The sequence below is a fragment of the Staurois parvus genome, unplaced genomic scaffold, assembly GCF_062004578.1.
Source record: "Staurois parvus isolate SC_StPar_1 unplaced genomic scaffold, SC_StPar_1.0 ptg002027l, whole genome shotgun sequence".
NCBI lineage: Eukaryota > Metazoa > Chordata > Amphibia > Anura > Ranidae > Staurois > Staurois parvus.
The window spans coordinates 160,931-187,538 of record NW_028319823.1 but is presented as its reverse complement, the minus strand read 5'-3'; the positions used below and the strand labels follow the sequence as shown (position 1 = coordinate 187,538).

Here is a 26,608-nt window from a genome sequence, read left to right as displayed (position 1 = left end):
CAATCTCTCACCACATCCAGAACTCACAGCCACCTCAGGCCCGTCACTTCCGGTTGCCGCATAGCCACACCCCGACATATTTCATCCTTCGGACTTCATCACGGGGTATTCTCAGGGTGTGCAACAGCAGTGCAGAAGACTGTTGTCATCACTTTGCCTGTTGATGGAACACTTCGAGCCTTCACCTTCCACTTTCTCCAGTTTCAATTTGACTACAGTGGTGCCAACTGTTTGCAAAGAGCACATGAAAACCGTATAGTGCACATGCACTGAACGTCTGGAAGAGTGGTTTGCTGCAGTGGTAAAGTTTCATGTTTGTGTGGTCACCCTTTTCATGTCAGGCCGTGAACTTGTTTGTGAGTGTGTGTAGACACTCCTGTGCATACAGCCCCATAGCTATATATGTGTGAAACTAATGCACTGCTGCCTGTGACTGCCCATCTCTGGAGTGAGAATTAGTGATGTTGCTCGTGTGCTTCTCACTGTTCTCCTTGCTGGAGACTCTGACATGAGGAAGGAAATTCCTGCCCCTACCAAATGTCAAGGTCCTACCTTTTCCCAGAGGTTATGTTACTCCATGTGCTGGCATCCATCTTGGATTTCTGCTGAGCATGGTGGGAATCTTTTATGCCTTCAGGTCTCTGAGGTCCATCCCCCAAAGGGGTGTGGCTGAGTACATATAAGCCTGTGATCCGCACATGCTCTTTGCACTTGTGTCTTGGTCTTGCTACAGCTCTGTGAATACTCTCGTGACTCTTCTGGTATCTGACTCGGCTTGTGACTAAGACCATTCTCTGTGTTTTCCTTCGATCTGACCTTCCGTTGCTGAACCCGGCCCGTGACCTTTGATTCTCTGTCTACTGTTCTGTACCGTTTTGTCCCGTTGTTTTTGACCCGGCCTGCCTGACTACGCTATTGTCATTCTTACCAGCTACACGCCATTGGCGGCGGCCATTACCGCAGCCGGGGTGTCTCGGGGGCCGCGACCTGGTTCCTGGCTGCGTCAAGTCCATCCCCACCATCAGGGGCCCTGGTGAAGGGCAGCCTGGGACTTAGACTCCGCGTCCTGAGGGACTTCGGTCTGTTGGTGGTGGTTGTCATCAGCCAGTGCGTTACCCTGCCACTAGGCCTACCTGTCCGTTCCACAGCCCTGCCCTGACACCAAAATGGCCACCTTCACCCAGAGACACAGTGCACTGCAAGGCATGGTGAGTCAATAATGGGGAGTGATCAGATGATGGGAGAGCTCAGACAGGACCGGTGACTAGTCCTTTGTCTACCTATTTTTGGGCACAACTTCCAGAGCGCAGTTCCTCACGAAGAGCAATTCAAATATGAATTCCCTATTTATCACACGCCTACTGAAATAAATAACAGGGGTTTTGTTTTCTAGAATCCCCTATTTATTTATTTCATTATGTACTATTTGTTGGTTCCTGTAATTAATTAGTAACTATATAAGCTTTGACAATATTGAAGGACGTAATGCAATGCGATATTAGCGATAATAACAAACACAATGCTCAAAGAAGCAAAGTCTTATTTATTTACAAAGCAAGTAAAACTAACATAGAAATGTAAGCCAATATTATAGAATATATAGGAATAATAGTAAAGATAATACGTTGCGTGAGTTCGTCCTCAAAGCTGACTATTTTTTAGCTGGTCCCAGGTCAGAGCAGAAAGAGAGACCAAACACATGGCCCACACTATATTTAAAGGCCCTCTCAAGCACCCCACACACACCCTTGACCCGTCTGGGGTTTTGTTTTCTAGGATCCCCTATTTATTTATTTCATTATGTACTATTTGTTGGTTCCTGTAATTAATTAGTAACTATAGAAGCTTTGACAATATTGAAGGACGTAATACAATGCGATATTAGCGATAATAACAAACACAATGCTCAAAGAAGCAAAGTCTTATTTATTTACAAAGCAAGTAAAACTAACATAGAAATCTAAGCCAATATTATAGAATATATAGGAATAATAGTAAAGATGATACGTTGCGTAAGTTCGTCCTCAAAGCTGAGTATCTTTTAGCTGGTCCCAGGTCAGAGCAGAAAGGGAGACCAAACACATAACCCACACTATATTTAAAGGCCCTCTCAAGCACCCCACACACACCCTTGACCCGCCTGGTGTAGTTCTCCATCCAATGAGCAAGCGTCCATCGCCGGGGCGTCTGGGCTGAGGCCATGCCCCACCGCTAGGGGGTATGTGTGAACTCCCAGGACAAGGATTTTGGTGTGCAACCTTTTGTTACACATCCTGTCGTAAATACTTGCTTTTCTTGACACTCCCAAGATAACATTCAATAGTTCTTTGGCAACCATGCAGCAAGACTCCATAAATGTCTGCTATAGAAACGTGTTGCCTTCCATCACCTACCAAGATGTACCACTGGTGAGACCCACTGGTGATCTGGTGTAAAATGATACTGGGCAGCACAGTGGCTAAATGGTTAGCACTTCTGCCTGGCAGTACTAGGGTTGCTGGTTCGAATATATATGTAAAGCGCTGCGTAAATTGCCGGTGCTATATAAGTACCTGAAATAAATAAAAATAATAAATATATCTTAGTGCTGCATAGTTATAACATTTCACAGTATACATTTCAAATCTGTGTTACTACTATGCTGGTTGAAGCCTTGCAGTCCCAGACAGTGCCCCAAGTTCCCAAACCACCTCAGTGTCCTCCTTGTTTCCCTCACCCCTTCGTGTACACAAATTAACTACTTGTCGACCGCAGATAGCCGAATGACGGCTACACTGCGGCCGGCCAGTTCTGGGTGGACGTCATATGACGTCCTCCCAGAACGCGCTCCCAGGGGCGCGCACCCGGCGATCTCCATGATCGCTGTGTCCTATGGACACAGCTGATCACGTGACGTGGTAAAAGGCCAATCACAGCGGCCTTTTACCACGTGATCAGCCGTGTCCAATGACACGCTGATCACCGGGAAATGCAAATGCTGGTTCTCGGCTGCACTTTCCTCACGCTGTCAGATCGTGAGGAAAGTACTGCCGAAAACCGGCAGTTGTCAGAGCGGGGATCGGCACCGATCGTCAGGGTCACTGATCATCAGTGCCCTGATGATCGGTGCCCAGCAGTGCCACACACAAGTTCCGCCCACTTGTGCCCAGCAGTGCGCCCACCTGTGTCCAGCAGTGCGCCCACCTGTGCCCAGCAGTGCGCCCACCTGTGCCCAGCAGTGCGCCCACCTATGCCACCCAGCAGTGTCACCACCTGTGCCCAGTAGTGCCACCCACCTGTGCCCACCAGTGCCACCCACCTGTGCCCACCAGTGCCCATCAGTGCAGCCCAGCAGTGCTGCCAGTCAGTGCCACCAGTCAGTGCCCAGCTGTTGTGCCAGTCAGTGCCCAGCAGTGCCGCCAGTCAGTGCCCAGCAGTGCCGCCAGTCAGTACCCAGCAGTGATGTCAGTCAGTGCCACCTATCAGTGCTGTCTATCAGTGCCGCCTATCCGTGTCACCTCATTAGTGCCGCCTATCAGTGCCGCCTATCAGTGCCCTTCAGTGCTGCCTATCAGTGCCCATCAGTGCCGCCTATCAGTGCCCATCAGTGCTGCCTCATCAACGCACATCAGTGAAGGAGAAAAATTACCTGTTTGAAAAATTTTATAATAGAAACAAAGAAACTTTTTTTTTTTTTTCAAATTTTTTTGCACTTTTTTTGCTTATAGCACAAAAAGTAAAGTGCCCAGCGGGGAGTAAATACCACCAAAAGAAAGCTCTATTTGTGAGAAAAAAATGATAAAAATTTCATATGGGTACAATCTTGCATGACCGCGCAATTGTCAATCAAAATGCGACAGCGCTGAAAGCTGAAAATTGGCTTGGACAGGAAGGGGGTAGAAGTGTCCTGTAGGCAGGAAGGGGGTAGAAGTGTCCTGTAGGCAGGAAGGGGGTAGAAGTGTCCTGTAGGCAGGAAGGGGGTAGAAGTGCCCTGTAGGCAGGAAGGGAGTAGAAGTGCCCGGTAGGCAGGAAGGGGGTAGAAGTGCCCTGTAGGCAGGAAGGGGGTAGAAGTGCCCGGTAGGCAGGAAGGGGGTAGAAGTGCCCGGTAGGCAGGAAGGGGGTAGAAGTGCCCTGTAGGCAGGAAGGGGGTAGAAGTGCCTGGTAGGCGAGGGGTTAAAGCAAACCTATACTCCATTGTGGAAATAAAGGTCTGTGACTCTCGCTGTTTTGGGTAAGTAGAGAAAAGCAGAAGACCTAAAAGACGTCTCTTTCTTGGAGGATATTCTACTCCTTTCAGTGCTGGCCGTATGTCCGAAAGTTGAAATATCGGTTTTGGATTGAGCGTCCCTTTAAGGGCAGTCCAATTTCAGTCATCATGTTTTATCCATCATCTGCCATACCGATGAATAAAATTAACCTGTCGTTATCTTTCATTCAATGTTGCCCGGTCTGAATGGTGAGTTAAGCCGAATCCCTTTGTAGACCGAAGGAATGTAATGTCCCTAAAGTGCTTTTCTCCAGTATGTTAAAATGTTTTACTGCTATGGAAGGATGTCAATAACATTTACAGCTCCATATAATCTTCTACTCGCTGCCATTGTTCCATCAGAAAAAAAAAAAAGAAGGCGCTCACTTTGTGAAAGTAAAGCAGCATCATGGACAGCTTTCACATGGGCCGACCTCTATTCAGCATCTCATGCTATAGCAACCATTAGAGGCTTCTTTTTATAGAATTCAGCTCCCAGCCATCCGTAACCCAAGGTCAGAGGTGCATGGAAGAGGTGTTTCTTCTAGCTCTCAAGCAAATGTAACATGAAGTTGTATCTACAGCCCTGTGGATATAAAAGCCAAGTACTCAAGTTCCTTTGACAGAGTCGATAGGCAATGTGCCCTTAGAGGCTGCATGACCTTCTAATGCTTATGCCCGATGGAAACCAGTTGTGTTGATGTGATTTGGGTGGTCTTGTTTTCCCCTCTGTGTGTCCTGCAGCCTTATTTTTTTCCCCAACAGAATGTCTTTTTTTTTTTTTTTTTTTGTTCTGGGATTTTCCTTGGCATTAATAATGACCTTTCTCCTTTTTCTGTTGTTTCAGTTAAAGGATCAAGAAAGTTAAGTCTGCCAACAGATCTTAAGACTGATCTTGGTACGGTAGGCGAAAGCCAACAGTTTTAAGCTTCCTCACTTCCATTTAGCAAAAGCATTTTTACCGACCAGCCCATGAGACTCCCGAGGTCTTCCTTCCAGTGCTTGGCGGAGACTTCTCGTTCCATGCAGTTCTGTTGGCAGCATCTGGCATCCCTGCTTGTGTGACCCTCATTTCCTGTGACCGCATTTGTATACCATTTTGCAAGCAGACACACATTGGGAGAAATCAGTAAGATGTCAACATGCTCATTGCCATTTCAGTAATTGCTCTTCACCGCACTTATCCCTTTAACTCCAACAATATCACCCTGAGAATCTCAAAGAGTAAAAAGAAAAAAGAGTTGTTTTATATTTAGACTTTTCCTGGCAGGTTTAATGTTGGAATGGATGTTTATGTTCTAGAAAGAACTGCAAGGATAGTAGTTTTTATGGCTAAGGACGCAGAATTTGTGGAACGCCTATAGCGAAGATGAATGTTGCATTTTTGTGTTGCTCAAAAGTAAAAAACAAAATATGTAGTGATAGGTTCATGGTCTGACAGTCCTTTCAGCTTGGTAATACTTATATACTATACCAGCCCTTACCCACCATCTAGTCCGCAGTGGTTCTCAACCTTCCTAATGCCGCGACCCTTTAATACAGTTCCTCATGTTGTGGTGACCCCCAACCATAAAATGATTTACCCAGTAATTATAATTCATGAAATGTCGTTTTACCTCCAATACTACTGCTTTCAACACAGTAGCTGCTCTCAACACAGTAGCTGCTTTCAACACAGTAGCTGCTCTCAACACAGTAGCTGCTTTTAACAGAGTAGCTGCTTTCAACACAGCAGCTGCTTTCAACACAGTAGCTGCTTTCTACAAAGTAGCTGCTTTCTACACAGTAGCTGCTTTCAACACAGCAGCTGCTTTCTGCACAGTAGCTGCTTTCTACACAGTAGCTGCGTTCAACACAGCAGCTGCTTTCTGCACAGTAGCTGCTTTCTACACAGTAGCTGCTTTCAACACAGCATCTGCTTTCTGCACAGTAGCTGCTCATTACACATCGGAAATATGTGTTTTCCGATGGTCTTAGGTGACCCCTGTGAAATTGTCGTTAGACCCCCAAAGGGGTCACGACCTACAGGTTGAGAACCACTGATCTAGTGCTTCTTTTCTAGACCAGTGCTTCCCAACCTTTTCTCTTTCAAGGGAATTGCGCACAATCCTGGAGCACGCCAGTCTTAGAGTTCGTTCACACCAATAGGTGAGTTTGAGCCTGCGTGCTTCTTGCACATTCCCGCATGTTGCGTTTTTTTAATGGGCTGCTTTTTGCGTGTGAAACATGCAAAAAGGTGCTGGCATGATTTTCAAAATGATGCCGCACCAAAACACATGGTGCTGCGGTATTATGTGTTTTAGCAGACGCGAATATATGCGCATTTGCTAGCTGCGTGATGGTGCCATTAAAAGTTAATGGCTCCCACGTGTGTCTGCAAAAGGCAGTACATTTTTGTGCGGTGCAGGAATACGCTCAATTTTGCATGTGTTACCGCACTGCACCTGGTGTGAACAAGCCCTAGAGTGTACTCCGTGAGGCAGAGTTCAGTGGTCTGTAGGTTGAAAATCTTCTCCCCCCAAAATCCACTTCCTAGCACAAACCCCCCTGCTCCTAAATCCCCCTCCTAGCACAAATACCCACTCCTAGCACAAATCCCTTCCTTCAAAACCGCCTCCCCTAGCACAACTCCCCCCCATCCAAATCCCCCCTCCTAGCACAAATACACCCCCCAAATCCCCCATCCTCGCACAAATACTCCCTCCCCATTTCCCCCTTCCTTGCACAACCCCTCCCAATTCAATCCTCCTATCACAAACCCCCTGCTCCTAAATCCCCCTCCTAGAACATATACCCACTCCTAGCCGGAAGGAGGTGTGGACTGTGGTCTTTCTCCTTCCCCTGCTCCAGCTCATGTCCTTTCTGTCTGTATACAGGAGTTAACACAAGATCACTCTCAGATCCGAATGTACAGGGTTTGATTACCGCCCCACCAGGGTGCTGTGGCAAAAGGACCCTGTAAATTCAGATCTGAGAGCGATCCTGTGTTAACTCCTGTATACAGAAAGGAGTGAGGGAGCACAGCCTGCACCTCCCCAGGGCTCTCTCCTCCTATCTGCTGCTAAACTAAAACCAGCAACCTAGAAATCTCTGTGGGCCACCTGCCTGCATCCTGGCAACCAACGACATCTTTGGTTGCTAAGGACATGTCGGGTGACCCGCACAGCTTTCTAGGTTGCCAACTTTATTATAGATAGCAGCAGAGAGGAGGAGGTAACTGGGAGGAGACATGGGCTGTGCTCTCTTCTTCCTCTCTGTGTACAGGAGTTAACACAGGATCACTCTCAGATCAGAATGTACAGGGCTGGGACAGTTTTTTGTCCTTTTGCCACAGCACCCTGGTTGAGAAGCATTGTTCTAGACTACCAGTCCTCATCCTAAATCTATCATTCCTCCTCCAAACTGAAAGTCCAGATTCACAGCCCAGTAATCCTTGTCAAGATTTCTTGCCCTTACCCATATACTAGCATTCTTCATGTAGTGTCTACCCTTATTATATAATCTAGCATTTTCACAGAGATTGCATACCATGAAAGTGTATATAAAGGCAAAATATTTTTTTTTACACTTTTGAGTGGTTAAGACCCTCTGTCAGGTTTTTATTGTCTGTGTACATGCTGGGGAGATTTATCCTTTCTATTTGTTCTGGCGACCATTGCCATCGAGACAGAGGAAAGTCAAAATGTTACAGTTGTCACCAGAGCAAGAGGAGAGGGGAAATCTTTCACTGGGAACAGACATTTTGGTGACAACTTAGACGAGAATTCCCCTCACTTTGGTGAGATTTCCTATCATCTCCTGCTATGTCACCAGGAAAGGAAGTGAAGGGAAATCTTCCAAGCAGGACACAGAAAGCAAAAAAAACCACGAAAAACTGAAAGGCTAAAAACCATTTCTCTAATCTATTCAAAGCAAAATAAGTTTGTTATAAGAAACACGGAACCTTGCTGCATTGAGCTGCCGTAATCTCTATGACTAAGCCTGGATGGGTAAAACACGTTAGAGGGGCAGAAGGATATGGTGTTTGCTGTCTATCAAATAAACGTACCTATTTTGTGACATCATCATAGAGCGGCCCTTTCCTTCATAGTAAAATAGGTTTTCTGTTTTATATACATGTGAATCTTATTCTAGCACTCTGTCTAACAGCCCTTGGCCACCGTTTTGTGTTTCTCCAGTCTGCAAGTACTTACAATCTAGTGTTCTACCTCCAGACTGCCAGCCTTACCCAGAGGCTAGTGATTCGCATGCAAAGGGCTAGTCTTTAGTCTTTACCAGAATCTAATATTCTTTATCCAGAGCCTTTACCCAGTCTTGTGTTACTTTCCAGACTACCAGCCCCTAGTCCTAGTCTAGTTTACCTCCTTTAGACTACCAGCCCTTACTCCTAGTCTAGTATACCTCCTCTAGGCTACCAGCTCTTACTCCTAGTCTATTGTACGTCATTCAGACTACCAACTCTTACTCCTAGTCTAATGTACCTCCTCCAGACTACAAGCCCTTACTCCTAGTCTATTGTACGTCCTTCAGACTACCAACTCTTACTCCTAGTCTAATGTACCTCCTCTAGACTACCAGCCCATACTCCTAGACTAGTGTACCTCCTCCAGACTACCAGCCCTTACTCCTAGTCTAGTATACCTCCTCTAGGCTACCAGCTCTTATTCCTATTCTACTGTACGTCCTTCAGACTACCAACTCTTACTCCTGGTCTAATGTACCTCCTCTAGACTACAAGCCCATACTCCCAGACTAGGGTTCCTCCTCCAGACTATGAGCCCTTACTCCTAGTCTAGTATACCTCCTGTAGACCAGCCTTTCTCAACCAGGGTGCCCGGGCACCCTGGGGTGCCTTGAGGTTTCTTCAGGGGTGCCTTGGCAAAATGTCTAAAAATTGCCCAAACATTGTATACAAACCAGTGGGTGGAGCAAGCCTGCCTTTTAGTTGCACAAAGCCAGAGGTTTTCATTGTACACCTGTCACGTACCTGAAAGACTGAAATGACGAGGTCGGCCTCACTTGTGTCACTAGCCCTGACCCCACTGGAGTTGGAACAGAGGGAGTCTAGGGACCAGAGGGACAGGAGCGCCAGTAGATATTGGTTGCAGCTCTTGCAGATGATGACTTTGGAAGACTGATGATCTTCTGATTCAGGCACCGTAGTAACAAGCAGAACGGTTCTTGTAGATCGCCAGGCGTGCACCAGAGCAAGGCAGGCAGTGAGGGTAAGAGACAGGAGCAGTGCCACGGAATAGCCAGGGTCATCAACAGTCGGACAGCGCGGTACAGAATCAGGAGGAAAAGCCAAAGTCAGGAGCAGAGCCAAAGTCAGGAACCAGGAGCAGGAGAGCAATCAGAGTCAGGTCAGGAACAAGCCGGGTCAGCAACAAAGGAATCACACAGGAACAAGCAGGACACGGGGGAGCTGAAGACTAGTCAGCACCTAACATGGGCAGAGGCACTCTTTAAATAGCCCGTCTGGCACCAATCTTCGCCGTGCGTGTGCACGATCGTGCATTTCCACGCGCATGCGCACAACTGACCACTGTTCTCTGGACGTTCCTATATGCATGCGCATTTCTATGCGCCATTCGTCTTACCGGAAATCCGTTACAGCACCATTACAACCTTCTAGCGGCTGGTATCCTGACAACCAATGACATCATCAGTTGCTAGGGAGGATGTCAGCTGCCTGCACAGCATCCTAGGTTTGACCCTCCCCTGCCTCTGTCCATCAGTACTGGGGTCACGTTAGCTGAGTGATGGAGAAAAACGTGAGGGAGAGGAGAAACACTGGAATTCTAGTCAGTACCAGTGTGCAAAAGTGTATTTGCTTTTGGAAAAATAAATCACCTCTAACGTTGGGTGTCCTACATGTGTGGATGTTGCTGCATTATATAAAACTAGAATAGTTTTTCACATTTTAGAATGGGGTGCCTCGGGACCGTCCATAATTTTAAAGGGTGCCTCGGGACCGTCCATAATTTTAAAGGGTGCCTCGGGACTGTCCATAATTTTAAAGGGTACCTCGGGACTGTCCATAATTTTAAAGGGTACATCGGGACTGTCCATAATTTTAAAGGGTGCCTCGGGACTGTCCATAATTTTAAAGGGTGCCTCGGGATGTCCATAATTTGTAAGGTGCCTCGGGACCGTCCACTGAAATACTAGTCACTACCAGTGTGCAAATGTGTATTTGCTTTTGAAAAAATAAATCACCTCTAACGTTGGGTGTCCTACATGTGTGGATGTTGCTGCATTATATAAAACTAGAATAGTTTTTCACATTTTAGAATGGGGTGCCTCAAGACTGTCCATAATTTTAAAGGGTGCCTCGGGACTGTCCATAATTTTAAAGGGTGCCTCGGGACTGTCCATAATATTAAAGGGTGCCTCAGGACTGTCCATAATTTTAAAGGGTGCCTCGGGACTGTCCATAATTTTAAAGGGTGCCTCGGGACTGTCCATAATATTAAAGGGTGCCTCAGGACTGTCCATAATTTTAAAGGGTGCCTCGGGACTGTCCATAATTTTAAAGGGTGCCTCGGGACTGTCCATAATTTTAAAGGGTGCCTCGGGACTGTCCATAATATTAAAGGGTGCCTTGACTGAAAAAAGGTTGAGAAACACTGATGTAGACTTCCAAACTTTACTCCTAGCCTAGTGTTTCTCCTCATACTGCCTGCTCTTACTACTAGTCTAGTGTACAGACTCCTCAGAGAGGAACAGAATGTCTGTTTTTACCCATAATCTAGGGTTACTTATAGAATCTGGTATTTCTTATCAAAAAATCTTATCCACAGTCTAATACTCACTGTAATATGCACAATGCTCGTCCATAATTGTCTGGCCCTTATTCCAAATCTAATGTCCCTCATGGTCCTTATCCAGTCTTCAAGCCCCTACCCAAAATCTAGTGTCCTGATGCAGATTACCAACCCATACCCCCAGTCTAGTGTCGCTAATGTTTTTGAAGTGCTTGTCCTTACTCTTAGCCCAGCATCTCATGCAATTAAACAGTCTAGTGTATCTTCTACTTCTTATGTCCTTCTACCTTTTCTTAGTTATAGTCTATTGTTCTTCATCCAGTCTTCTAGTCATTACCTAATGCTTATTATGCGTCATCCAGTCTACTAGTCGTTACCCCGAGGCTGATGTTCACTTATCCATAATCTATTTTCTTTTAATGTATCGGTTATTATTTGTTCACGATAAGTATCTTTCATTCAGGCTGCCTACCTTACCCACTACCAGTGCTCCTCATCCAAACTGCTAGCCATTACCCATGTCTAATATTCTCCTAGTGCAGTGGTTTTCACCTTTTTTTTGTCATAGACCCCTTTAAGAATGTGATGAAAGCTATGGACCCCCTCCCCAGAAATATTCCCATAAACACAACTTTGCATGCAATGAATATACAGTGCTGTGAAAAAAGTGTTTGTTCCCTTCCTGATTTTTTTTTTTTGCATATTTGTCACATTTAAATGAGTCCGATCATCAAACAAATTTTAATATTACATAAAGATAACCCGAGTAAATACAAAATGCAGTTTTTAAATAATGATTTCATTATTAAGGGAAAAAAAGCTGTCCAAACCTGCCTGGCCCTATGTGAAAAAGTAATTGCCCCCTTCCCGTTTGCTAAATCATGAATTACTTGTAATTAACCCCTTGACGCCGAGCGAATGCAAATATGCGGCCTCTCGGCGGCTGGGCCTTGGCGCCGAGCGGCCGCAAATTTGCGTACCATTTGAAAATACATATGTGCTGAGAGCGCGCGCTCCCAGAACATATGTCGTTGATTCACGAAAAGGTCCCGATCTCCCCTTGCGATCGGGACCTTTTCCGATCATGTGACCACCGTGACTGCGAATCACGCCTGTCACATGACCCTAAAACCCCAACCTGCCTCCCTGCTTCTGAAACCCCTTAAAGGGCTGGGAGGTGCAAACGCAAAGGGGTTAACCACCCTGGGCAAAAATGGCCTCCATGGGAGAGTTCCAAGGCCAAAGCCACTGCTGACCAAAAAGAACACAAAGGCTGGTCTCACATTTTCCCAAAAACATCTTGATTACCCCCAAGACTGTTGGGCAAATATTCTGTGGACTAATGAGGCAAAAGCTGAACTTTTTGGAAGGTGTACGTTTGGCACCATTTAACAGCATTTCAGAAAAGGAACATCATACCAACAGTCAAACATGATGATGGTAGTATGACCATCTGGGGCTGCTTTGCAGCTGCAGGACCTGGATGACTTGCAATAATTGATGGAACTATGAATTCTTTGCTCTACTAGAACATTCTGAAGAAGAATGTCCAGCCATCGGTCCATGATCTAAAGCACACTTGGGTTATGCAGCAGGACAACCTCTGAAGGGCTAAAAGTCCACCTCTGAAGGGCTAAAAAAAACCCATAATGAAGGTTTTGGGGTGCCCTAGTCAAAGTCCGGGCTTAAATCGGATTGAGTTCCTGTGGCATGACCTTAACCCCTTTACGCCGGCCGCACACATATGCGTGGCCTCCCAGCGTCTGGGCCTAGACGCCGAGCGGCCGCACATTTGCATTCAATATACAAAATACATATGTGCTGAGAGCGCGCGCCCTGCGTGCTCCCAGCAAACATGTACGGTACTCACGGAAAGGTCCCGGTCTCCTCTTTTGATTGGGACCTTTCCCGATCATGTGACCGCCGCGACGACGCGTCACGGCGGTCACATGATCCCTAAACCCCGCCCACCCGCCCCGCCTCTGGGCTTCTGAAACTCTTAAAGGGCCCGGCGGCGCCGGCGTGAAGGGGCTAAACAGGCCGTTCATGTTGGAAAACCTCTGAATGAAAACAATTCTGCAAAGAAGAGTGGGCCAAAATTCCTCCACACTGATGTGAAAGACTCATTGCTAGGTATTGCAAACACTTGATGGCAGTTGTTGCTGCCAAGGGTGGCACAACCAGTTATTATGTTCAATTACTTTTTCACATAGGGCCAGTCAGGTTGGGTCAGCTTTTTTCCCTTAATAAATGAAATCATCATCTAAAAACTGCATTTTGTATTTACTCGAGCTATCTTTGTGTAACATAAAAATTTGTTTGATGATCTGAATCATTTAGGTGTGACAAAAATGAAAAAAAAAAACAAAACAAAGGAAGGGAGCAAATACTTTTTCCCTGTGTGTACCTTTATACACAGCCCTGTATGTACTTCTCATTTCATTCTCTGACATACACAAAGTTTAAATAAAGGAAACAATCATGACAAAAATCCCCACTCCTTTCCATGCAAAAAGTAACGGCCAGTCATCACAAAAATAAAATACAATCATCTTGTGCAAATTAAACAAAGCCATTTTAATTCTGCTCAGATCTACTACTACAACTAGAAAATGAGAATTAGCACTTGTTATGATGGAGCAGGGGCAGACTGACAACTCATGGGGCCCCCGGGCAATAGGGGATCATGGGGCCCCTGTGTCCTTGCCCAAACTCAAAAAAGCCTATGAAAAAGGTACCAGGGGCATCTCATGGGGCCCCCTACTGACCCCGAGCCCCCGGGCAGTGCACGAGTTTCCAAATGGTCAGTCCTCCCCTGTTATGGAGTGGCACAAGATGGCGGTTGTGCGGAGAATGATGTTAGAAATGTAAATGGCAAACATGGGCCAACAACAAGTGAAGAAATAATTAGCGGTAGGCAAGGCTTTTTTTCTCAAGAAATAGGTGCAGGAACTCCCCTCTTTTCAGTTAGTCTCCGCCCCCCCTATCCACCTCTGAGCGCTGTCACTTGGCACCACCCCCTACCCACCTACCAGTACCATTTGTTAATGATGACAAGGAAAGCAGTAAAATCGATCTGCAGCCAGCAGCATTAAACCCCCCCAGCAACAAGATTCCTCCAGCAACAATGGACCCCCAAAACGAAATACCACCCCAACAACAATAGACCCCCAGCAGCTGCAACAGATTATCTCAGCAACCAGCATCAATAGACTCTCCAGCAGCCAGCAACAATAGACAGGAGACCCCTCCCTCAACAGTAGATCCCTTCCAGCAACAATTGACCCACGTCAACAAAAGATCCCCCATCAGCAAAAATAGACCACCGCACAAAAATAGATCCCCTCCAGTGACAATAGATCCCCAAGCAGCCAACAACAATAGATCCTCAAGCACATCCCAGCACCCCTTGCGATTACATACATTCAGTGCTGGAGGTGCCAGAGCCCTGGCGGTAGGTGCCATAAGCAGTGGCAGGGGACATTTTCTTAAACCTCTTTCAAATGGAAACCATTGATTGGGATTGGGGGGGGGCTGTATAGTGACTGTAAATGGTTTTTTTTTATCTGACCCTCACGGACCCCCTGAAACCCTTCCAGGGACCACTTAGGGATCAATGGACCCCAGGTTAAGAATCCCTATACTAGAGATTACCATCCCTTACCCCAGTCTAGTGTTCCTCTATCATGCTAACAGCCCTAATACAAGTCTAATATTCTTCCACCAAAATACCAGCCACAGACCAAAGTCTGATTTTCTTCATTTCAATTGCCAGCCTTCACAGTCTAGTGCTCCTCCAGCAGATTATGGATTTTTATCTACAGTCGAGTGCTCCTCCAGCAGATTATGGACTTTTATCTACAGTCTAGTGCTCCTCCAGCAGACTATGGACTTTTATCTACAGTTTAGTGCTCCTCTAGCAGACTATATACTTTTATCTACAGTCTAGTGCTCCTCCAGCAGACTATGGACTTTATTCTACAGTTTAGTGCTTCTCCAGCAGACTATAGACTTTTATCTTCAGTTTTGTGCTCCTCCAGCAGACTATGGACTTTTATCTACAGTTTAGTGCTCCTCCAGCAGACTATGGACTTTATTCTACAGTTTAGTGCTCCTCCAGCAGACTATAGACTTTTATCTACAGTCTAGTGCTCCTCCAGCAGACTATGGACTTTTATCTACAGTTTAGTGCTCCTCCAGCAGACTATGGACTTTTATCTACAGTTTAGTGCTCCTCCAGCAGACTATGGACTTTTATCTACAGTTTAGTGCTCCTCTAGCAGACTATAAACTTTTATCTACAGTCTAGTGCTCCTCCAGCAGACTATGGATTTTTATCTACAGTTTAGTGCTCCTCTAGCAGACTATGGACTTTTATCTACAGTCTAGTGCTCCTCTAGCAGACTATATACTTTTATCTACAGTCTAGTGCTCCTCCAGCAGACTATGGACTTTTATCTACAGTTTAGTGCTCCTCTAGCAGACTATATACTTTTATCTACAGTCTAGTGCTCCTCCAGCAGACTATAGACTTTTATCTACAGTCTAATGCTCCTCCAGCAGACTATGGACTTTTATCTACAGTTTAGTGCTCCTCCAGCAGACTATGGATTTTTATCTACAGTTTAGTGCTCCTCTAGCAGACTATAGACTTTTATCTACAGTCTAGTGCTCCTCCAGCAGATTATGGACTTTTATCTACAGTCTAGTGCTCCTCTAGCAGACTATAGACTTTTATCTACAGTCTAGTGCTCCTCCAGCAGACTATGGATTTTTATCTACAGTTTAGTGGTCCTCTAGCAGACTATGGACTTTTATCTACAGTTTAGTGCTCCTCTAGCAGACTATAGACTTTTATCTACAGTCTAGTGCTCCTCCAGCAGATTATGGACTTTTATCTACAGTCTAGTGCTCCTCTAGCAGACTATATACTTTTATCTACAGTCTAGTGCTCCTCTAGCAGACTATAGACTTTTATCTACAGTTTAGTGCTCCTCCAGCAGACTATGGATTTTTATCTACAGTTTAGTGCTCGTCTAGCAGACTATAGACTTTTATCTACAGTTTAGTGCTCCTCCAGCAGATTATGGACTTTTATCTACAGTCTAGTGCTCCTCCAGCAGACTATAGACTTTTATCTACAGTCTAGTGCTCCTCTAGCAGACTATGGACTTGTATCTACAGTCTAGTGCTCCTCCAACAGATTATGGATTTTTATCTACAGTCTAGTGCTCCTCCAGCAGACTATGGACTTTTATCTACAGTCTAGTGCTCCTCTAGCAGACTATGGACTTTTATCTACAGTTTAGTGCTCCTCCAGCAGATTATAGACTTTTATCTACAGTTTAGTGCTCCTCCAGCAGATTATGGACTTTTATCTACAGTCTAGTGCTCCTCCAGCAGATTATAGACTTTTATCTACAGTTTAGTGCTCCTTCAGAAGACTATAGACTTTTATCTACAGTTTAGTGCTCCTCCAGCAGACTATAGACTTTTATCTACAGTTTAGTGCTCCTCCAGCAGATTATGGACTTTTATCTACAGTCTAGTGCTCCTCCAGCAGACTATGGACTTTTATCTACAGTCTAGTGCTCCTCCAGCAGACTATGGACTTTTATCTACAGTCTAGTGCTCCTCCAGCAGACTATGGACTTTTATCTACAGTCTAGTGCTCCTCCAGCAGACTATGGACTTTTATCTACAGTCTAGTGCTCCTCCAGCAGACTATGGACTTTTATCTACAGTCTAGTGCTCCTCCAGCAGACTATGGACTTTTATCTACAATTTAGTGCTCCTCCAGCAGACTATGGACTTTTATCTACAGTTTAGTGCTCCTCCAGCAGACTATGGACTTTTATCTACAGTCTAGTGCTCCTCCAGCAGACTATGGACTTTTATCTACAATTTAGTGCTCCTCCAGCAGACTATGGACTTTTATCTACAGTTTAGTGCTCCTCCAGCAGACTATGGATTTTTATCTACAGTCTAGTGCTCCTCCAGCAGACTATTGACTTTTATCTACAGTTTAGTGCTCCTCCAGCAGATTATGGATTTATATCTACAGTCTAGTGCTCCTCCAGCAGATTATGGACTTTTATCTACAGTCTAGTGCTCCTCTAACAGATTATGGACTTTTATCTACAGTCTAGTGCTCCTCTAACAGATTATGGACTTTTATCTACAGTCTAGTGCTCCTCTAACAGATTATGGACTTTTATCTACAGTCTAGTGCTCCTCCAGCAGATTATGGACTTTTATCTACAGTCTAGTGCTCCTCCAGCAGATTATGGACTTTTATCTACAGTCTAGTGCTCCTCCAGCAGATTATGGACTTTTATCTACAGTTTAGTGCTCCTCTAGCAGACTATGGACTTTTATCTACAGTCTAGTGCTCCTCTAGCAGACTATATACTTTTATCTACAGTCTAGTGCTCCTCCAGCAGACTATGGACTTTTATCTACAGTTTAGTGCTCCTCTAGCAGACTATATACTTTTATCTACAGTCTAGTGCTCCTCCAGCAGACTATAGACTTTTATCTACAGTCTAATGCTCCTCCAGCAGACTATGGACTTTTATCTACAGTTTAGTGCTCCTCCAGCAGACTATGGATTTTTATCTACAGTTTAGTGCTCCTCTAGCAGACTATAGACTTTTATCTACAGTCTAGTGCTCCTCCAGCAGATTATGGACTTTTATCTACAGTCTAGTGCTCCTCTAGCAGACTATAGACTTTTATCTACAGTCTAGTGCTCCTCCAGCAGACTATGGATTTTTATCTACAGTTTAGTGGTCCTCTAGCAGACTATGGACTTTTATCTACAGTTTAGTGCTCCTCTAGCAGACTATAGACTTTTATCTACAGTCTAGTGCTCCTCCAGCAGATTATGGACTTTTATCTACAGTCTAGTGCTCCTCTAGCAGACTATATACTTTTATCTACAGTCTAGTGCTCCTCTAGCAGACTATAGACTTTTATCTACAGTTTAGTGCTCCTCCAGCAGACTATGGATTTTTATCTACAGTTTAGTGCTCGTCTAGCAGACTATAGACTTTTATCTACAGTTTAGTGCTCCTCCAGCAGATTTTGGACTTTTATCTACAGTCTAGTGCTCCTCCAGCAGACTATAGACTTTTATCTACAGTCTAGTGCTCCTCTAGCAGACTATGGACTTGTATCTACAGTCTAGTGCTCCTCCAACAGATTATGGATTTTTATCTACAGTCTAGTGCTCCTCCAGCAGACTATGGACTTTTATCTACAGTCTAGTGCTCCTCTAGCAGACTATGGACTTTTATCTACAGTTTAGTGCTCCTCCAGCAGATTATAGACTTTTATCTACAGTTTAGTGCTCCTCCAGCAGATTATGGACTTTTATCTACAGTCTAGTGCTCCTCCAGCAGATTATAGACTTTTATCTACAGTTTAGTGCTCCTTCAGAAGACTATAGACTTTTATCTACAGTTTAGTGCTCCTCCAGCAGACTATAGACTTTTATCTACAGTTTAGTGCTCCTCCAGCAGATTATGGACTTTTATCTACAGTCTAGTGCTCCTCCAGCAGACTATGGACTTTTATCTACAGTCTAGTGCTCCTCCAGCAGACTATGGACTTTTATCTACAGTCTAGTGCTCCTCCAGCAGACTATGGACTTTTATCTACAGTCTAGTGCTCCTCCAGCAGACTATGGACTTTTATCTACAGTCTAGTGCTCCTCCAGCAGACTATGGACTTTTATCTACAGTCTAGTGCTCCTCCAGCAGACTATGGACTTTTATCTACAATTTAGTGCTCCTCCAGCAGACTATGGACTTTTATCTACAGTTTAGTGCTCCTCCAGCAGACTATGGACTTTTATCTACAGTCTAGTGCTCCTCCAGCAGACTATGGACTTTTATCTACAATTTAGTGCTCCTCCAGCAGACTATGGACTTTTATCTACAGTTTAGTGCTCCTCCAGCAGACTATGGATTTTTATCTACAGTCTAGTGCTCCTCCAGCAGACTATGGACTTTTATCTACAGTTTAGTGCTCCTCCAGCAGATTATGGATTTATATCTACAGTCTAGTGCTCCTCCAGCAGATTATGGACTTTTATCTACAGTCTAGTGCTCCTCTAACAGATTATGGACTTTTATCTACAGTCTAGTGCTCCTCTAACAGATTATGGATTTTTATCTACAGTCTAGTGCTCCTCCAGCAGATTATGGACTTTTATCTACAGTTTAGTGCTCCTCCAGCAGATTATGGATTTTTATCCACAGTTCAGTGTTCCTCTTGCAGATTGAATGTCGTTACCTAGTCAAAGCTCCTCCTTATAGCAGCCCTTTGTCCCCCTCTAATGTTTCTAATCTACTTTTACATTCTCCCCAGCCTAGCAGTTATCCTCTTCCTGCCAATTTCTTATAGTCCTCCACTCAACACAGTTTAACCCCTTCCAGTCCGGACACTTTCCCCCCCTTCCTGTCCACGCCAATTTTCAGCTTTCAGCGCTGTCACACTTTAAATGACAATTGCGTGGCCATGCGACACTGTACCCATATGAATTTTTTCGCATTTTTTTGAGACAGATAAAACTTTATTTTGGTGGTATTTATTGGTATTTATTCACCGCTGGGATTTTTATTTTTTTGCTATATAAATGAAAAAGTCCAAACATTTTGAAAAAAAAGTGTTTTTCTTATAAAATTTTGCAAATAAATAATATTTCTTCATAAATCTTGGCCAGAATGAATTCAGCTATCTTTTTAGTAAAAAAAATAACCCAAATTAGTTTATAACCAAAAATTGTCATTTTTAAAAAAGATTTTTACATTTTTATTTTATTTGTTATGGGCAGCACAGTGGCTAAATGGTTAGCACTTCCGCCTGGCAGTACTCGGGTCGTTGGTTCAAATCCCAACCACGGCACCACCTGCCTGGAGTTTGCATGTTCTCCCTGCGCCTGCGTGGGTTTCCTCCGGGTACTCTGGTTTCCTCCAACCCTCCAAAAAACATGCTGGTAGGTTAATTGGCTCCTGTCTAAATTGGCCCTAGTATATGTATGTATGAATGTGAGTTAGGGACCTTAGATTGTACACCCCTTGAGGGTTAATGACTGATGTGAATGTACAATATATATGTAAAGCACTGCGTAAATTGACGGCGCTATATAAGTACCTGAAATAAATTATATTTTTTTATATTATTACTAAAGGTTTTTTTTTACATACTGTCACCCTAGCAGTACAGTGTCACCATAGTGACACTGTACTACTTGTGGGGGGTGATGAAGATTTTTGTTTTTTTGTTTTTTACACTGATTGCATTTGCACCCATAAAGGCTGTAAAAGCAATCATTTCTCCTTCTCTCTGGCTGCATTCTTGCAGCCATTGAGAAATACTGTGTCAGCTGTGATTGGTCACAGCTTATCACATGGTACAAGGCTGTTGTGAATGGCCCTGTACCATGTGACCTCTGTGATCATTCACAGATTTCACACGTAGTAAGCAATAATGTCAGAAGTGACATCTTGCTTACTCCTATTCATGTGATCACTGATTGGCCAATCATTGATCACATGATCGGGACCTCACACAGAGGTCCCGTACGGCGATCGGTGTCCCGCTGTGTCCGGAGGATACAGCGGGCACCGGTTTGCGGTGCTGTGTACTGCCAGGGAGCACACACAGGCAGGGAATGGGCAGCACAGTGGCTGAATGGGTAGCACTTCCCCCTGGCAGTACTCGGGTCGTTGGTTCGTATCCCAACCACGGCACCACCTGCCTGGAGTTTGCATGTTCTCCCTGTGCCTGCCCAGGTTTCCTTCGGGTACTCCGGTTTCCTCCCACACTCCAAAGTCATGCTGATGGGTAAATTGGCCCTGGTATGTGTATGTATGTAAGTTAGGAACCTTAGATTTTACACCTCTTGAGGGTTAGGGACTGATGTGGATATACAATATATATATGTAAAGTGTGGCGTAAATTGACAGCGCTATAGAAGTACCTGAAATAAATAAAAAATATGTAAAAAAAAATAAATGGCCACCCGCTCCTGCACTGCTCCCGTCCGGCCATTTATTTACATGAGCTGGACGGGAAGTGGTTAAAGAGACCCTGTCACCAATTTATAAAAATGCAGGTAAAAGTAAAGAAAAATCAAGTGTTTTGAATGCTTTCTTGCAGTATTTTTCCTTTCCAAAAAATATTTTTGTAATTCAAATTCACTTGCAATGTGCCTTTGAACTCACTAGAACATTTGAGTACCCAGGAGAATTAATACCCTAGCATTGCCCCCTCCCTCCTTGTACATGTATTGGCTATTGTGGGCCTTTAATAATTTTCACCTTCTTGGGCCTATAATAATTTTCACCTTCTTGGGCCTATAATAATTTTCACCTTCTTGGGCCTATAATAATTTTCACCTTCTTGGGCCTATAATAATTTTCACCATCTTGGGTCTATAATATTTTTCACCTTCTTGGGCCTATAATAATTTTCACCTTCTTGGGCCTATAATAATTTTCACCATCTTGGGCCTATAATAATTTTCACCTTCTTGGGTATATAATATTTTTCACCTTCTTGGGCCTATAATAATTTTCACCTTCTTGGGCGTATAATAATTTTCACCTTCTTGGGCGTATAATAATTTTCACCTTCTTGGGCCTATAATAATTTTCACCTTCTTGGGCCTATAATAATTTTCACCATCTTGGGTCTATAATAATTTTCACCTTCTTGGGCCTATAATAATTTTCACCATCTTGGGTCTATAATATTTTTCACCTTCTTGGGCCTATAATAATTTTCACCTTCTTGAAGGTTATTGTGAACTTTTGATCTGTGGGGAATGCCACTTAAAAAGACTCAATTGAGGTGAGGAGGATGGAAGGCAACTGGGAATTCCTGTTTTTCTTTAACTAAGCTGACCATTGACCTGAGCCCACCCATGGGAGGCACCAAAACCTACATCATAGCCCTCTCCTTTTCTGGGAGTGTCTAAATACTCTCTGTACTGGCCCAGCTCCTCGACTCCGTCCATAACTTTTTATGTAACTGCTGGGAGAAGAGTGAAGAGGAGTACTGTAGAGAGTCTTCTGGGGCTGCCGACGTCAAAGCCAAGATGGGGGGATCCAGCAGCAATCTCAGGGCTTTTGGATGCCTACACGAGGGAGACTTTTACAGGAAATAACACGCATACAGTATATTCAATTCATATATAATCTTATGGGAAAATATTTGTTGAAATGAATGGGCGAACGACAGGGCGACTTTATGGTTTTTTTTTTTATCTGTCGGAAAACAAGCAAACCGTCTTAATGGGTTAAACTGGTTATCTGTTGCTGTAATACCAAAGAAAGGTATGTATGGTGTTGTATGTCCCAGTCCCAGCACAATGTTTCATTATGTCAGTGTTCTTGCATTCATTTAACAAAGTATTGTATGGCGTTCCCATGACAACTAGGCTTGTCCCTGGCCTCATCTCTGCATTGCCTACCATCATTGCGCCCCTTGCCCACATTAATGTACCTGGTATGTAATGGCAGAAAAAAGGAATGTTCTTGAATAGGCCTGTGCACTTAACATTTCCTCCAGCATTCACTCCTGATGTTTGGGTATCTGGGTTTTTCTGTACACAAAGAAGTGCACTCATTACATTTGCATCTAATAGTACCAGTATGGATGGGTACTTTAGGGCAGGGCTTGAAATTTCCACTCGCCTGCTCACATTTGGCAAGTGAAAATAACATTGGGGCGAGTGTGTCCCAGGCACCGCATCAGAGGGTGGGGGGCCGGTGCTACCAGCAGCACCAACCTGCCCCGAGCACTGTGTTGAGGGGGGGCGCACTGCTGGTGCCGCTCCTCAGTGACCAGAATGATCGCAGTTTCACTCCTGTCAGAGCGAGCAACTGCTAACACTTGCTGGAGGAAGGACTAGGCTTTCTCCTCCCTCCTGCCTGCAGGGGGCAATAGACAGCTGGCACTAAGGAGTGAAGGAGATCATATCCCCCCTTTATGTATTATACATGGAGATCATATCCCCTCTTATGTATTATACATGGAGATCATATCCCCCCTTATGTATTATACATGGAGATCATATCCCCCTTATGTATTATACGTGGAGATCATATCCCCCTTATGTATTATACGTGGAGATCATATCCCCCCCTTATGTACTATACATGGTGATCATATCCCCCTTATGTATTATACATGGAGATCATATCCCCCCTTATGTATTATACATGGAGATCATATCCCCCCTTATGTATTATACATGGAGATCATATCCCCCCTTATGTATTATACATGGAGATCATATCCCCCTTATGTATTATACATGGAGATCATATCCCCCCTTATGTATTATACATGGAGATCATATCCCCCCTTATGTATTATACATGGAGATCATATCCCCCCTTATGTATTATACATGGAGATCATATCCCCCCTTATGTGTTATACATGGAGATCATATCCCCCCTTATGTATTATACATGGTGATCATATCCCCCTTATGTATTATACATGGAGATCATATCCCCCCTTATGTATTATACATGGAGATCATATCCCCCCTTATGTATTATACATGGAGATCATATCCCCCCTTATGTATTATACATGGAGATCATATCCCCCCTTATGTATTATACATGGAGATCACATCCCCTCCCTTATGTATTATACATGGTGATCATATCCCCCTTATGTATTATACATGGAGATCATATCCCCCCCCTTATGTATTATACATGGAGATCATATCCCCCCTTATGTATTATACATGGAGATCATATCCCCCCCTTATGTATTATACATGGTGATCATATCCCCCCCTTATGTATTATACATGGAGATCACATCCCCCCCCTTATGTATTATACATGGTGATCATATCCCCCTTATGTATTATACATGGAAATCATATTCCCCTTATGTATTATACATGGAGATCATATCCCCCTTATGTGTTATACATGGTGATCATATCCCCCCCCTTATGTATTATAAATGGAGATCATATCCCCCCTTATGTATTATACATGGAGATCATATCCCCCCTTATGTATTATACATGGAGATCATATCCCCCCTTATGTGTTATACATGGAGATCATACCCCCCTTATGTATTATACATGGAGATCATATCCCCCCTTATGTATTATACATGGAGATCATATCCCCCTTATGTATTATACATGGAGACCATATCCCCCCCTTATGTATTATACATGGTGATCATATCCCCCCTTATGTATTATACATGGAGACCATATCCCCCCCTTATGTATTATACATGGAGATCATATCCCCCCCTTATGTATTATACATGGAGATCATATCCCCCTTATGTATTATACATGGAGATCATATCCCCCCTTATGTATTATACATGGAGATCATATCCCCCCTTATGTATTATACATGGAGATCATATCCCCCCCTTATGTATTATACATGGAGATCATATCCCCCCTTATGTATTATACATGGAGATCATATCCCCCTTATGTATTATACATGGAGATCATACCCCCCCTTATGTATTATACATGGAGATCATATCCCCCTTATGTATTATACATGGAGATCATATCCCCCCTTATGTATTATACATGGAGATCATATCCCCCTTATGTATTATACATGGAGATCATATCCCCCCCTTATGTATTATACATGGAGATCATATCCCCCCTTATGTATTACCTCGCTCTTCAAAAGGTTGAGCACCCCTGGGCTAAAGCCACATTTTTTTTTCTTTTGAACAGTGTACGGAAGGGTACCTGTGTCCCATTAGGGCAGTGTTTCTCAACTCCAGTCCTCATGGACCCCCAACAGGTCATGTTTTCAGGATTTCCCTCAGATGAAACAGCTGTGGTAATTACTAAGGCAGTGAAACTGATCAAACCACCTGTGCAAAATAATGGAAATCCTGAAAACATGACCTGTTGGGGGTCCATGAGGACTGGAGTTGAGAAACACTGCATTAGGCAGATTTACCATCATTATCGGGTCTGTAGTCATGGCTGTCTTAAGAAATCATGGGGCCCTGTACAGCCCACCAAACAGATTTTCTCTCTAGAGTGGTGGGTGAACTTCTCTGGAACTGTGCAGAGGAGCAGATTCTATAATAGCAGCTTGGCAAGTGACTAAGGGGCTTGCTGGAAGATTCTCTGGCCTTGCAGCAGACCAGTCCCAAGCCTGCAAGCAGCCCCTGCCAGACCCAGACCCCCCCCCCCCCCCCGTTTAAAGCAGAAGTTTTAGCCAGAAAATTAGGTCCTGCTAGATCACTTCAGGCTGGCCATTTTTGCAAGTATAGCTATAATAAAATGTTAAAATAAGTATCTATACTGTTTAAAATCCAGTAATACACTGTCTTATACCCGCTCTGCACATGCTCAGTTGCTCTTCTTTTTTGGCATTGTACCGAAAACCAGAGCCACTAGAGGACGATCTGCTGAAAGCCTAAAGATTTACTGCTGCTCAGGGGCTTTAGGCTTCAACAAAATGGCGGCCTCCGCCAAGAAGAAACAGGAACAATGCTGGAGGCATTTTATAGCACACTAATTTTGGTAGCATATATTATTGATGCGGAATGTATGTCCCTTGCTAAAGAACATTATTTTTTTTTATCAAGTTGTTATGGATAAAGTTTCTCTTTAATGACAACTTAGTTGGCTTTGTAATTTACTACGAGTGTCTGGGGCTCACTGAAGTATCCTCTGGCCCTCCAACTAGCCATTTCGAGCTTGAAGGTAGCCCTTTCCAGGCCCAATCTTACTATAACCCCCATACACACACACACCTGCTTAGCCAATGAGGCCCAAGCCAGGTATTGGAGTACTATCCTCTGGCCCTTCAACTAGCCAGTTTGGTCTTGAAGGCAGCCCCTTCCAGGCCCAATCCTCCTATAACCCCCCTCTCGCCACACACACACATCTGCTTAGCCAATGCCAGGAATGGGAGTACTACCTGTACCCCAATATTGGCAGCCCTGCCTGTAGATACAGTACAGAGTGAGAAGCAAGCTCAGCAAAGTTATACGCAAATTTCTCTAACGGAAGATTTCCCCCAACCTCATGTTCTGGTGACGATTCAGAGTTTTGGGTTTTCCACCACTGGCCTCATGCTAAAGCTGCTAGAAGCTGCTAACGCGCCTAAACACTAGTGCTTGACCAATAATTCATTTCAATGACCAGAATACATTATTTATTCTGTCCAATGAAATTAATGAATGCACAAGAGCTTGACGCCTGTAAAAGCTCCTAAAAGCTTTAGACACTTTTTCAAGCGTCAGGCATTTTTATTGCAAAAACGTCCCAATGGTCACCAAGACAAATAGGGACTACTGTGGAACTAGCATTGCATTCATGAAATAGGCCATGGCAGCCCACAGCTCTGGACAGGATCCTCTACTGAGCTGTTATGAGAGGTTCACCTTAAAGGTATCATCAGGAATTTTTGTTCAGCAGGAACTTGATGGAACTCAGTTCCCCCACCTAAGGCTCAGGCCCTCTGCTCCCTGCACATCACTATCACTTCTAAAAAACACAGAAGTCCGGCTTCTGTGTTTACAACTGACAGCTTGCAAGTGTACTATCCAAGCGCACACATTC

The 26,608-nt window shown here is 44.2% G+C and overlaps 1 protein-coding gene across 1 annotated transcript in view; it reads left to right on the top strand.

Annotated features, from left to right (window-relative positions):
• Window positions 1-1,166: 1,166 nt before the first annotated feature.
• Window positions 1,167-26,608, top strand: part of LOC149432959 (syntaxin-binding protein 5-like) — a 102,186-nt gene continuing 76,744 nt past the window's right edge. The window contains exons 1-2 of the mRNA XM_089664767.1: window positions 1,167-1,208; window positions 4,991-5,123. Coding sequence (XP_089520893.1) covers window positions 1,167-1,208; window positions 4,991-5,123 — 175 coding nt within the window. The remainder of the gene's footprint in view (window positions 1,209-4,990; window positions 5,124-26,608) is intronic.